Genomic DNA, 14,986 nt, shown 5'->3' on the forward strand with positions numbered 1-14,986 from the left:
TTGGTGTAGTCATGAACACGCTAACATGCGGTCATATATCTTGCTAATGGATAAGTAGCGAGTGTGTCTTGGTCACAGCTATTTCTTTGGCACTACTAGGTTCATCCACCTTTTAGTCCAGGGCGTATTTGTCAAGAGGCCTGCATGCTGGCAAAGTAGTGGATTCATTAGTATCCCAAATCAATATCATTTCTTGTCGATATACAGAATTGATACTGCTGTCCTCAACTTTAGAGCCAGCGACCCAATATATCGCCTCTATGTGATGACATACAGTATTTTTTGCGGTGGGCCACAACTGTGTTTTTAACACCACAGTAGTTATTTTGTGTGTTCTTGTCTGTGTGCTTTCTTCAAATGTGATTCACAATGTATAGTGACACTTTTTAACAATGTATCTAATAAAAGTGAAGTATTAATTTGACCCGGGCCAAGATAGGTTTTCATTGCCTGTATAGGCTTCTGTAAATACGTCTTCTGGAAGATATACCTTCACTGTTTTTTAATTCAAAACCAGGCCCAGAAACCAGTTTTTTTACTGGTTTTAATTTGGATTTTTTGCTGTTTATTATCCAGCCCAGTTCTTAACTGCACGACCATCTAAACATTCTTCTTGCAATTGAGCCAGGAATCCGCTATGATCAAAAAATCGTCCAGGTATGGAATTATCAACACGTTCTTGATCCTTATAAATGAAACCATCTCTGCTACTACCTTTGTGAATATTCTTGGGGCCATGGACAGGCCAAACGGCAATGCCTGGAACTGATATTGTTGAATGTGACCCTCCATCGGAATCGCCACCCTGAGGTATTTCTGAAATTCCTGGTGCATAGGAATCTGAAAATAGGTATCTTTTAAATCTATTACTGCCATGAAACAATGAGGGAAAAGAAGCTGGACCGTATTCCTCATTGTCTCCATTTTGAACTTTTTGTACACCAGAAATTTGTTCAAATCCCTCAGATTGATGATTGTCCTGTGAGAACCGTCTGGCTTTGGAACTAGAAAAAGATGGGAGAAATAGCCTTCGGATTGCTCTTCTAGGGGAACAGGAATCAGGACATCTTTCTTTATAAGGTCTAATACTTCCTTTATTAGGGGAAAAAAGCCTTTTACACAAATGTTTTTTGTAATAGCGAATCTTTACGGAGGCAAGGAAAGGAATTCTGGTTTTAGACCTGAACGAATGACCTCTAAGACCCAAGGCCCCGCGATCTTTTCCCAGGCTGACTGGAAGTATTTTAGCCTTCCTCACATTTTTTGACCTGGCGTCATTGTTGAGGTTGTTTCTTATTTGTAGAGGAAGAGTTTCCAAATAGAAATCCTCTGGTCTCTGGTCTTTATCTCTGACTGGTCTTTTACCCGTGTTATTCTTATAGGGACGAAAGGACTGCCTATTCCTAGAACCAAGTACCCCGGAAGGGTTAGGGACCGGAAACCTTCTTTTCCTATCAGCTGCTTTCTCTAATAGGTCATCTAGCTCAGGACCGAACAAAAATTCTCCCTGGCAGGGGATGCCACATAACCTTTGTTTAGAGGATATATCCCCCCCACTCCAACTCTTAAGCCAAAGAGCCCTCCGAGCGGAGTTGGTAAGAGATTCCGACTGAGCACTGAGCTTGATAGAATCGACAGAAGCATCTGTCAACAAGTTGGCCGCTTTTTGTAATGTAGGTAAGGAAGATAAAATCTGTTTCCTAGGGGGATCTTTCTTTTAATTGCACTTCCAGTTGCTGCAACCAAAGAGCTAATGTTCTAGCCGAAACAGCAGCGGCTATAGCAGGGCAAAAGGATAACGTGGAGGCCTCCCAAGCTCCCCGTAAGGAAAGACTCTGCTTTTTTATCTAAGGGTTCTTTAAGCACACCAGTATCCTGAAAGGGAAGTGAAGATTTTTCGATACCTTAAAATTGGCAATGTCAATTTTAGGGGCTTTCCCCCAAGAGGAGGAATTTACTTACACAAAAGGATACTTGCGTTTAAAAGACCTAGTGGCAAAGACTTTCCCACCTGGCTTTCTCCACTCCCTCTGAATTAAGGACATGATACTATTATGTACAGGAAAACAACGACCTTTCCTTTCCTGTAACCCTTCAAACAAAGAGTCTGCTACTGATTTATCTTCTTTAACATCCTCAATGTTCATGGTAGATCTTATGAGCTTTAATAATTTATCCGTGTCTTCCAGAGGAAAAAAGGAATTTGCCATAATTTCATCATCTGAAGAAGAGACAGAAGAAAACTACTTTCTCCTTTACTGATGTTCTAGCCCTTTTGCTTGGCTTCAAGGAATTTTTAACTTCCATTTTAATGAGGGATCTTATATTCTCTAACAATGAAGGTGACTCGTCGATGCATGTTTGGCATAATTTCTTCACATAAGAAGAAGATAGCGTTGTCCTACATAGCGCACACTCTTTGTTTTTTCTTTTTGCCAGCATCTTCTTAGCTTTAGGCTGGAAAAAAAACAATACAAAGGGCCAAAATTGAGATAGAGTATCATAAATGAGCCACTTAGCCAAAGGAAGATTGATCAACTACCAGGATGGGATTCACCATTTCTCCCTCTGCAGATTCTTGTCTTCTTTCTTCCTCCATGGCAGAAAAGAGGAAGTAGGGAGCCTATTCACTGAGAAAAAAATAAATGGTTAACCCTGAATCCGCATATTACTAATGGCTGAGGGAAATCGATTAGAGGAAAGGTTGATCTTCATAAATTAGTCGAGCGCAGACCGTCCTGTAATAGATCAGGGAACTGGTCTGGCTTGTTCTTACATACTGCCACATGCGGCGTCCCCCTCAGAAAGCGTGTCATCACGCGCACCGCTCCTGGCGTATCCAGAAGCATGTCATCGCACACACCACCTCCCGGAAGTTGCCGCCCACGTGACCTGAATTGACGTGCCAGAAACGCGTCATCACGTGCCCTGCCTTTTTGGAAGTGACCTGGCACAACGTCACGTAGCCGGAAGCGTCCCACACCGGCATGTAATCTAGACAAAAACAGTGCGGCAGAGCCTTGCCTCAATGAAGTCTGCATGCCACGTCCATTCCCGGATGGAGCTTTCATGGGGCAGAGCTAACCCTGAGAGGTAACCCACATGCCTGCCGCAAGATACAGAGGGCCCCCGGAGCACCTCCATATCCTACGAGCCTGTACAGCAGCGCGATGGACCCCGGCAGCTACCGGCAGCGCTCTAGGGCCCCCTAGGAATCATAGACCGACGGTAAGAAAAACCTAAAAGGAAAAAACTGTAGGTCTCCCACTCCAGGGACAGGAAACCACTGAAGGGGTAGATCAACTCCACCTTTTTATTCTGTAGGTTTCCTGTCCCTGGGGGTGGATCCCTCTCAATGTGGTGGGGGAGGGGAAAAATTCACTAATTTGTCTGTTACATTTTCAGGTGAAATTCTACTGCTATACTTAGTAAATTCACTAATTTGTCTGCTTCATTTCCGGGTGAAATTTACAATTTTTTGGGTGTGATATATCACTGCTATATCTAGTAGACAGGTAAAAAAAATTCAATACATTTTTGGGTGAAATTCATCAATTTTTGGCTGTGATATACCTCTGCTCTACCTAGTTGACAGCTTAATAAATTTCACAAATTTTTCTGTTACATTTTTGGGTGACATTCAACAATTTTTGACTGTGATAGACCCCTGCTCTACCTAGTAGACAGGTTATTACATTTCACAAATTTTTCTGTTTCATTCTTGGGTTGACATTTTACAATTTTTGTCGTGAATAAACCCCTGCTCTGCATAAGTCACAGGGACCGAAATTTTGAAAAATAATCTGTTCCATTGGTTGGTGACATTAACCCATTTCCTGCTCTGCATAGGTGACAGGGACTTAAATTTCTAAAATTTGTCTTTAATTGGCCCTTTCATTTGATCCTTCTGCTTTAATAACTTGTCCCACATTTCCACTTCATCCCATTGCAGCCAGTGGCGTACCGCCAATATAGGCAGCGCACGCAGCTGCTATGGGGACCGTGGCAAGGGGGGGCCCGGAGTGCATGGAAGGCTCCGCCCCTATGTCTGTAGTTTTGTATTCATCATTGCCACAGTCTTCCGTCCCGATCCCTATCTAAAGCTTGGGCGGGCCCTGCTTTCCCTCTGCTCAGCCCCCCCCCCCCCTCGACCCAGCCAGTGACATACCGCAATGCCGCTCATTCTCCTCTGTTTGCTGGGCACTCGCACTGCACAGGCCAATCAGCATTTAGTGGTGCAAAGCTCCTGCTGCTGATTGGCCAGTGTGCGAGTCGCAGGCTCAGAAGACAGCAGCAGATCAGAGCAGAACTGTGCAGGCGGCTGGATGGGCAGGACGGCAGGCTTGTGCTTACCGCGCTCACGTCACGCGCTGCAGCTGCCACTGCCACCACCTGCCTCATACTGCCACCAGTTCCACTGAGACCCAAGTCCCATCCCAACTACAACCAGCCCCCAGCATCGCTAGCATGCCCCTTGCCTGTTGCGTGCCACTGCAAATCTGCCACCAAGGACAAAGTAAGTTGTACACTCACAGCAGTGAGTGACAGACTCTACGTTTAAAAAAGTTCATAGGGTGTGGTGAGGGATGGGTATTGTGGGAAAAGGGCAGCAGCAGCAACAAGAAGAGTTCCTGCAGGTTTGGGGAGCACTGTTCTAAAAGGGTTATTATATAGAGGATTTAGGAGGACAGTGTGCCCCAGCCCCCCCTTCCCCTCCCCAATGAACTCTGCAGTTTAATTGCTAATTTGGTGTACTGTGTCATGGGGGGATGGTTAGTGGGGGGAAGAGGGCAGCAGAAAGCAGAGTTTCTGCAGGGTTGGGGAACACTATTCTATAAGGCTCATTATTATTCAGAGGACTCAGGACAGTGCACCACCCACTAGTAATTTAACTCCTCAGGTCCCACGATCAATTAATAGTAAAAAAATGTATAGATTCACAGTTTAAAAAAAAAGTGAAAAAACAAACACTGATATATTAAACATTTAAATCACCCCAATTTTACATATAAAAATATATAAACAATAAAAAAAATCATATTATGTATTGCCGCAACCGAAAATGTCTGCACTATTAAAAAAAAGAACCTGTACGGTGAGCGCCTTAACGGAAAAAAAAAAAAACACAAAAGGGCAGGTGGTGGGATGGGCCAGGGATGGGTAGTGGGTGGAATTAGGGGGCCCAATTCAGATTCTTGCTATGGGGCCCAATGATTTCTATGTACGCCCCTGATTGCAGCCATTGACCTCCCTTGGATGAGGTCTTCCTTTCTCACGCTCCCTCTCGGGTGTGGAACCCTTATTCGCCTATAACCATGATCAACATGGTAGGCTCAGAAAAGAACATCAAAAGTTGATAGAGAAGATATCCAAATGGATTGTGGACGTCACAGGGACGTGCGATCAGGCAGATGTTATCTAGAGTCAGCAAAGCGGCAGCAGGGCCTCTCCTGGCTAATGTTTCCAAATCCCAAAATACTCCAGTGACATTCACTATAATTTTTTATTAATTATTCCAATAACAGGGCATCTTAAGAGTTTATCGTCACTACTTCCTCGAGTAGGTAATTGCCACGCGCCCCCTCCTTAACTTGGAAGCTTATGCTTCAATACTTTGTCCCACATTTCCGCTCGATTACATTTAATTTTATCCATTGACCTCCCATGGATGTGGTATCCCTTTCTCAGGCTCCCTCTCCGGCCTGGAACCCTGATTCCCCACCACCCGTGATCCCCATGGTAGGCGCATAAAATGTCATTGGCGCATACCAATGACAAAGTTAGGGGTAGGTGGAGAGTCCTTAAAAATGATTTCAGGGATTTAGGTCAAAAGCTTAGTGCAAGGACCTCAAAGGTAGTATTTTCCGAAATACTACCTGTACCACGGGCCACACAAGAAAGGCAGCGGGAGATTAGGGAGATTAACAAGTGGCTCAAGAACTGGTGTAGGAAGGAGGGGTTTGGGTTCCTGGAGAACTGTGCCGACTTCTCTATCGGCTACAGGCTCTATCGTAGGGACAGGATGCACCTCAATGGGGAAGGGGCAGCTGTGTTGGGGAAGAAGATGGCTAGAAGGTTGGAGGAGTGTTTGAAACTAGGGACTGGGGGGGAGGGTAATTATGTTATAGGATGGGAAGATAGTGCAGATAGAGACCGGGGGCAAGGTAGTGAGACTGGCGGAGGAATGGAAGGAGGGACTAGAACAGTTCAGAAGGAAAGGTGTGGGGTAAAAAATATACATAAACCTCTCAAATGTATGTATACTAATGCCAGAAGCCTGACTAATAAAACTGGTGAACTGGAATTAGTGATGTGTGAGGAGGACTATGACATAGTGGGAATAACTGAGACATGGCTGGATGATAGCTATGACTGGGCAGTTAATGTACAGGGTTACAGTCTGTTTAGAAAGGATCGTCAAAACCGGAGAGGAGGAGGGGTCTGCCTTTATGTAAAGTCCGGATATAAGTGAGCGACATGAACATGTGGAGTCACTGTGGGTAGAGCTACATGGCGCTAAAAACAATAATAAATTACTAATAGGAGTTTACTATAAACCACCTAATATACCAGAGTCCACAGAAAATCTACTGCTAAAAGAGATTGACAAGGCGGCAAATCATAATGAGGTGGTTATTATGGGGGACTTCAACTACCCAGATATAGACTGGGAAACTGAAACTTGTATATCTCATAAAGGAAACAGGTTCTTGGCAATAACCAAAGACAATTACCTCTCCCAACTGGTTCAGGACCCGACTAGAGGGACGGCCATACTGGACTTAGTATTAACCAATAGGCCTGACAGAACAACAGATGTGCAGGTTGGGGGACACCTGGGAAATAGTGACCACAAAGTAATAACCTTCCAATTATCATTCAAGAGAGCGTTTCTACAGGGAGGAACAAAAATACCAAACTTCAAAAAAGCTAAATTTAGCCAACTAAGAGAGGCCATAGGCCTAACTAAATGGGATAAAGTCCTCACAAATAAAAATACAGCCACAAAATGGGATATCTTTAAAAGCATCCTAAAATCTCATTGTGAGAGGTACATACCGTATGGGAATAAAAGGTTAAGGAACAAAAAGAAACCAATATGGATAAACAGAACTGTAAAGAAAGCAATAAATGACAAAAAAAAGCATATAAAACACTAAAACAGGAAGGTAGCACGGAAGCACTGAAAAACTATAAGGAAAAAAATAGAACATGTAAAAAACTAATAAAAGCGGCCAAACTAGAGACCGAGAGATTAATTGCCAAAGAGAGTAAAACTAACCCTAAAATGTTCTTCAATTATATAAGTGTTAAAAAGTATAAATCTGAAGGTGTCGGCCCATTAAAGAGTAATGAGGGGGAAGTCGCAGAGAGCGACGAGGAGAAAGCAAAGCTGTTAAATATTTTTTTCTCCAATGTATTCACTGAGGAAAATAAACTGTCAGATGACATGCAGAATGTAAAAATAAATTCCCTATTAAAAGTGTCCTGTCTGACCCAGGAAGAAGTACAACAGCGACTTAAAGGGAACCTGTCACCCAAAAATCGCCTATTAAGCTGTTTACAGTACCTTATAGTGCTGTATACTCGTTTCTTGATGCACTTTTTGTTCGTTTTCCCGCATGTCTGCTCATTCAGAAATCGATGTTATATTCAGCTGCTGCCCCGTGCTTCAAGTCAGGCTTGAAGTCACGGGGGCAGCGGCCTCGGCGTCTTACATGGCCCTCTCCCCGCCCCCTGCCTCTGTTACTGACAGCCGAACTCCGAATCCGGGACCGCGCTCAACGGCCGCATGCGCAGTAAAGGGCGGCAGGAGCGCGGTCCCGGCTGCCGCGCGTACTACGCGCCGTCTTACTTTCGCCGCACTGCGCATGCGCCCGACATCCTGTATCAAACGCGCCCGCGCCCGGCATCTGGGCGCGGGCGCGTTTGATACAGGATGTCGGGCGCATGCGCAGTGCGGCGAAAGTAAGACGGCGCGTAGTACGCGCGGCAGCCGGGACCGCGCTCCTGCCGCCCTTTACTGCGCATGCGGCCGTTGAGCGCGGTCCCGGATTCGGAGTTCGGCTGTCAGTAACAGAGGCAGGGGGCGGGGAGAGGGCCATGTAAGACGCCGAGGCCGCTGCCCCCGTGACTTCAAGCCTGACTTGAAGCACGGGGCAGCAGCTGAATATAACATCGATTTCTGAATGAGCAGACATGCGGGAAAACGAACAAAAAGTGCATCAAGAAACGAGTATACAGCACTATAAGGTACTGTAAACAGCTTAATAGGCGATTTTTGGGTGACAGGTTCCCTTTAAAAAGATTAAAATAGACAAATCACCAGTACCAGATGGCATACACCCCCGTATCCTAAGGGAATTAAGTAATGTCATAGCCAGACCCTTATTTCTGATATTTGCAGATTCTATATTGACAGGGAATGTCCCACAGGATTGGCGCATGGCAAATGTGGTGCCAATATTCAAAAAGGGTCCAAAAACAGAGCCTGGAAACTATAGGCCGGTAAGTTTAACATCTGTTGTGGGTAAACTGTTTGAAGGTTTTCTGAGAGATGCTATGTTAGAGCATCTTAACGGAAATAAGCAAATAACGCCATATCAGCATGGCTTTGTGAGGGATCGGTCATGTCAAACAAATTTAATCAGTTTCTATGAGGAGGTAAGTTCTAGACTTGACAGCGGCGAATCAATGGATTTCGTGTATCTGGACTTCTCTAAAGCATTTGACACTGTACCACATAAAAGGTTAGTATATAAAATGAGAATGCTTGGACTGGGAGAAAACGTCTGTAAGTGGGTAAGTAACTGGCTCAATGATAGAAAACAGAGGGTGGTTATTAATGGTACATACTCAGATTGGGTTACTGTCACTAGTGGAGTACCTCAGGGGTCAGTATTGGGCCCTATTCTCTTCAATATATTTATTAATGATCTTGTAGAAGGCTTGCATAGTAAAATATCAATTTTCGCAGATGACACTAAACTGTGTAAAGTAATTAACACTGAAGAGGACAGTATACTACTACAGAGCGATCTGGATAGATTGGAGGCTTGGGCAGATAAGTGGCAGATGAGGTTTAACACTGACAAATGTAAAGTTATGCACATGGGAAGGAATAATGCAAGTCACCCGTACATACTAAATGGTAAAACACTTGATAACACTGACATGGAAAAGGATCTAGGAATTTTAATAAACAGCAAACTAAGCTGCAAAAAACAGTGTCAGGCAGCTGCTGCCAAGGCCAATAAGATAATGGGGTTGCATCAAAAGGGGCATAGATGCCCGTGATGAGAACATAGTTCTACCACTTTACAAATCGCTAGTCAGACCACACATGGAGTACTGTGTACAGTTCTGGGCTCCTGTAAACAAGGCAGACATAGCAGAGCTGGAGAGGGTCCAGAGGAGGGCAACTAAAGTAATAACTGGAATGGGGCAACTACAGTACCCTGAAATATTATCAAAATTAGGGTTATTCACTTTAGAAAAAAGACAACTGAGAGGAGATCTAATTAATATGTATAAATATATCAGGGGACAGTACAGAGATCTATCCCATCATCTATTCATTCCCAGGACTGTGACTGTGATGAGGGAACATGCTCTGCGCCTGGAGGAAAGAAGGTATGTACACAAACATAGAAGAGGATTCTTTACGGTAAGAGCAGTGAGACTATGGAACTCTCTGCCTGAGGAGGTGGTGATGGTGAGTACAATAAAGGAATTCAAGAGGGGCCTGGATGTATTTCTGGAGTGTAATAATATTACAGGATATAGCTACTAGAGAGAGATCGTTGATCCAGGGATTTATTCTGATTGCCTGAAAATTGGCTTCTACCTCACAGTTTTTTTTTTGCCTTCCTCTGGATCAACTTGCAGGATGGCAGGCCGAACTGGATGGACAAATGTCTTTTTTCGGCCTTATGTACTATGTTACTATGTTACTATAAAAGAACATCGAAAGTTTATAGAGAAGATATCTAATTGGATCATGGACATCACTGGGGACTTACGACATGGTGGAGTAGTATGTGTGCACACGCCTACACGTACTGAATGATGGGTCTGCCCCCTGCAACTTCTGGGTCTCCAAATTGGGCATATGGCCTGAGCTTGCCCTTTACGCTTTGGAGGTGCTGGCCTGCCCTGCAGCCAGTGTATGTCTGAACGTGTGTTTAGCACAACTGGAGGGATTATCACAGGTTATATTTCACAATTTTTTGGGGTGTACCCTAATTTAAAAAAAATATAAATAAATTAGGGTACTGCCACTTCCACCTACACCGCCACATGCACCGCCTCCTCATATTCCTACTCCATATGGACCTCTTTCTTTTTTTTACGTATTTGATGTTATTTAAAGTCATTTCCCTATCCACATTTGTTTGCTGAGCACTTGCCATGTTCTTAACCACATTTTGATGCCATTTGCAGCCCTCTAGACTTAGTCCATTACATTTTTACAGCCATTTTAGTGCTCAAAAGTTCTGGTCCCTATTGACTTCAGTAGGGTTCGGGTTCGGGGTCAAACTTTTTTGTGAAGTTCAGCTGAACCCGTCGAACCCGACCATCCAGGAGTCCGCTCAACTCTACTAATTACAAAAAGATATATAATATATATATATATATATATATATATATATATAAGATTTGATTGAGAAAGGCTCTATGGATGAGCCGAAACGTTGCTGCTGCTGATTTATGCTACATTTTTCTATTTTTGATCATTTTGGAGTGCTGTCCATTCTTCCTTTTATATTCTTGGGCTATTAGCCTATGCCCTAGGACATAGCACCCGCATATATATATGAGAGAGAGAGAGAGAGAGAGAGATATAAAATCATACTTCTGATATACAGTATATAAATATATAAATGCATAATTTGTGGGAAACTACTACTGATGTTTATTCTAAATATATAAACAATATGTTATGTTATGTAAATATATTATGGCAAAAAACGTATATATATGTTTAAATTTAATTTAGCCTCTATTTTTGATGGGATTTCAACTCACAACGTTCTACATTATAGCCCAGAATGTTAACCACTACACTATAGAGCTGCATGGCCAGTTACTTCAAAAAATAAAAAAATAAATTATGAGACTTCTGCTGTATAGGAATACTTATACAGCAAGTATTCCTATACAGCAGAAGTCTCATAATTATTTTTATTTTTTTTAGTAACTGGCCATGCAGCGCTATAGTGTAGTAGTTTAGATTATTGGCTGTAATGTAGAAGGTTGCGACTTCAAATCCTGCCAGAAACTTTTCAGAAATAGAGGCTAAATTTGATTTAAATACAGTGGGTGTCCCCAAGCACTGACTCTCTATATGGACATAGCTATATATGGAGTCAGAGCAGGGACTCGTAAGCTGAACTAGAGTCCAGATACCCTCCCCTCTTCAGAGCAGGGGGTGCCTGGTTTAATGCTCAGGTTCTCCCATTGACTTCCCTTGTGCTCGTCCCTGGCTTTCTTCAACACTGGTCGTAGGAGCTGACAGGCTCTACAATGGCTGTATACTGTATAAATCTGGTTGTCGTAAGTTTTTGTCACCTGTATGCTGCCTGTTGGACATTTACAATACTTAGATTTTTATTTTTTTAACAATATTAACACTTATGGCTCATGCTTGTAGTTCTCCATTTTGTACAGAGTCTGAATGGGACTTCCCTGTGTATGCCTTTAATTTCATAGAGACAAAAAGGTGTTTTGAATTTGTTCGGAATGAGACAATATTTAGAAATCATTTCTCAGCAATCTATTTCCTTATCATTACTCATTATTATCAAATTGTTTTTATTTCAGATTCAACAAAATATATCATATGAGCAGCTTAATGACTGGACCAACCCAGAGAATATGAACAGAACATTCACAGAGGTTTACCTCCCTCACTTTAAGATAGACAGTAGCTATTCAATGAAAGATTTCCTGCGTCATATGGGAATGACTGATGTTTTTATTGATACCAGATCAAATCTGACTGAAATACCCCAAGAAAGTTTGTATGTGTCAGACATCATTAATCTAGTAACCATGGAGGCAGATGAAGATGGTACTAAAGAATCAACTAATATTGATGATCATTTGGGATTTTTGTCCTTAAAGCTTCCACAAATGACCTTCAAAGCAGATCATCCATTCATCTTCATTATACGGGATATGCTGAGCAAATGTTTTATATTTTATGGAGCATTTCAAAGGCCATGATTAGTGTTGAGCAAATCAAAACATCCGAAGCAGAATTTGATCCAAATCCAAAGATTTTTTTAAAATCAAAATCCAAAGAAAAAAATTTGATTTGCCCAAAGCTGAATTTTTGGGCGCTTCAAGGTAGCAAATCAATTTTTCCTAAAATAGTGGCTGAAAATAAAAATATATTATACTCACCTCATCCACTTAATCACGGAAAGGTCTTGTGCCTCTGTCTTGATTGAAGAAAACCCAATAAAGGACCTGCTGCGAGCTTGAAGAAGTCACCACGTGATCACACTGGCCGCATGTGGTGTGACCTCAGCCATGATGATGTCACTGTGTGCGGCCAACGTGATCACGTGGTGATGTCATCATGTTTGTCAGAGGTTCTTTGGCAGGTTTTCTTCAATCAACATGAAAGCTCACGGCCATTTCACAAATAAGTGGATGAGGTGAGTATATATATATTTTTTTAACCCTGGATTAACTCCTTGAGCACCTGAATGCAAGCCTCAGATGCCGCGATCTAAATGATGGGGGGGGGTCACCATTCCCTGTCATTGCGCCCTCTCCATACATTGGAAAAGGATTTATGACAAAGTAATTCGTAACAAATTGACGGATCAAATTTTTCTAAACTTCGCTCATCACTAGTCACCATAAAGTGGCGTGGGAAAACCGTGCCACTCACTTAGTGTTACAGCCCCCTCTCCAGCAGTCAAGGCTCGCCAATGTCAGCGGAAGAAGGCTGTCTTCCCTCTCATCGACTTCAGTGTCGTCTAAAGCTCCTGATGTTTGCATTTCCACCCAAAATTTTGAGAGACTAACCTTCATAAAGATGAATCAGGCGTGGATCAACCTGGATTTCCAGATGCTGGTGCCTGATGCAACAGAACATGTGTTCATACTGTAGCCACTAATAATCATATTGTAGTGTTCTGCCGTCAAAATATTCTGAAAAATGGGCGGATACTTCTGCCCATGTGCTGCTGCCATCATTCTGAGTCAACCATCTTCCTGATTCCACCCGCCAGCTGCCTCTACTGCTGTTCCTACAATCGGGCTTCTTGGCCTACTTATATGTACAGCTTACATTTTTAAAAAGGATATGCATGCCATTGAGCTATCACACTTCTGGTTTTGGGTTCTGCTACTACTGTGATTAGACACCATCTTGTGCTGTATGCCACTGCTGCTGCCCCCCACTCTGTCATGGGACCACTATTGTCCCTGTTACTGCCACTGCTGTCCGTCCCCATCTCCACTCTTATGGGTTCACTATGGTCCCTTTTACTGCCACTGTTGATGGCTCCCATACCCACTATGTTATGGGGCCATTATTGTCCCTGTTTGTCCATGTTGACATCACAATATATTTTTCCGTTCTTCTTATTCGTCAGAACACATGGTCAGTATGTACTGGAACAAAGAGATGTGAGGCGGCACTGCCGCAAACCTCATCCAGGTGAGGGATGGTACACTGTAAAAACCAGTCCAGTTAAAGCAATATGAGGAGGTGCTCTGCTATTGAGTAGTATAAAGTCCAAGCAAATAAAGGTATGATCCAGAGATAAGAAATAATAGCGGCAATCACCGATTGCAGTAGTAGCAACTTCTTTATTATCACATATGAGATAGGTTACACGGGCTGGGGCAGACATACAGCATTGAGATCCTGAGTGATCAGCTGATCCCTTAGGATCTCAATGCTGTATGTCTGCCCCAGCCCGTGTAACCTATCTCGTATGTGATGATAAAGAAGTTGCTACTACTGCAATCAGTGAGTGCCGCTATAATTTCTTATTTCTGGATCATACTTTTACATGGTCAGTATTTGTAAGCTAAATGCAGGAGTGGGTTCAAGACACAGATGAGATGCAAATATATATATAATACTTTATCTCAGTTTGGACCCACTCCTGTTTTTGGCTTACAAATACTGATGCAAAATACTGACCGTAGGAAAGAGGCCATTTAAGTCCTGCATGCAAGACTTTCTTCCTTGTTAAAATGATGGCCAAAATGGATGCAAATTGAGCATAAGGCCTCTTTCACACAGTATTTTTCATCAGTATTTGATTCATATTTGTACAGCAAAAGCATGTGGAACACAGTGGAGGGGGAATTACTTATTTTTTTTGCTGTTTTAGCTCCCTCTAAAATATGGTGAGGAGGTTGGAGCCCTGCAACCCGACTGTTGGCAGATGCAAAGGAGCTATTTGCTTCCTGCCTTGCTGTTCACTGTGTAGGATTATTTTAACCAGCAGCCTACACAACCTTCATGTTCTATATTGGTACAGTTTTATTTATGGCGCATAGGGTGTCACTATAAATGGTAAAATTAAAATTTGGACTTTTGGGGGGAGGGGGCACTATCTGTTTTTACTGTAGGGGGACTTTAAAATCTATATGGTACAATTTTTATGGTGCGGTTTTAGTGTGTTGCACTTTGATGGCACTTATGTGTATGGTTTATTTACAGATCCCTATGCAGGCGTTGAACCTATCTTGTCCCAGGCGAAAATGTAATACTTCATTTTTATTATTATTTTGGTTAAAATACGTGCTTTATTAAATTTTACTTAATGAACCAAATAATAGGCAGTTGGATATGGAAAAACCAACTTATAGGCAGTTGGATATGGAAAAACCAGCATTCACTCAGGTGCACGCTGCCCGGGAGAGGACATCACTCCACAGCAATATGAAAAAGGAATCCCAGCAGTCGTGTCTTGATGCAAATCAGATATCTTTTATTCCATAAACGAAAATA

At 42.7% G+C, this 14,986-nt stretch overlaps 1 protein-coding gene across 1 annotated transcript in view; it reads left to right on the forward strand.

The window, feature by feature from the left end:
• Window positions 1–13,811, forward strand: part of LOC122937870 (ovalbumin-related protein Y-like) — a 172,237-nt gene extending 158,426 nt beyond the window's left edge. Inside the window, exon 7 of the mRNA XM_044293020.1 lies at window positions 11,824–13,811. Within this exon, the coding sequence (XP_044148955.1) occupies window positions 11,824–12,228 (405 nt within the window). The 3' untranslated portion in view covers window positions 12,229–13,811. The remainder of the gene's footprint in view (window positions 1–11,823) is intronic.
• The last annotated feature ends 1,175 nt before the right edge of the window (window positions 13,812–14,986 follow it).

Source organism: Bufo gargarizans, chromosome 5, assembly GCF_014858855.1.
Source record: "Bufo gargarizans isolate SCDJY-AF-19 chromosome 5, ASM1485885v1, whole genome shotgun sequence".
Classification (NCBI taxonomy): Eukaryota; Metazoa; Chordata; class Amphibia; order Anura; family Bufonidae; genus Bufo; species Bufo gargarizans.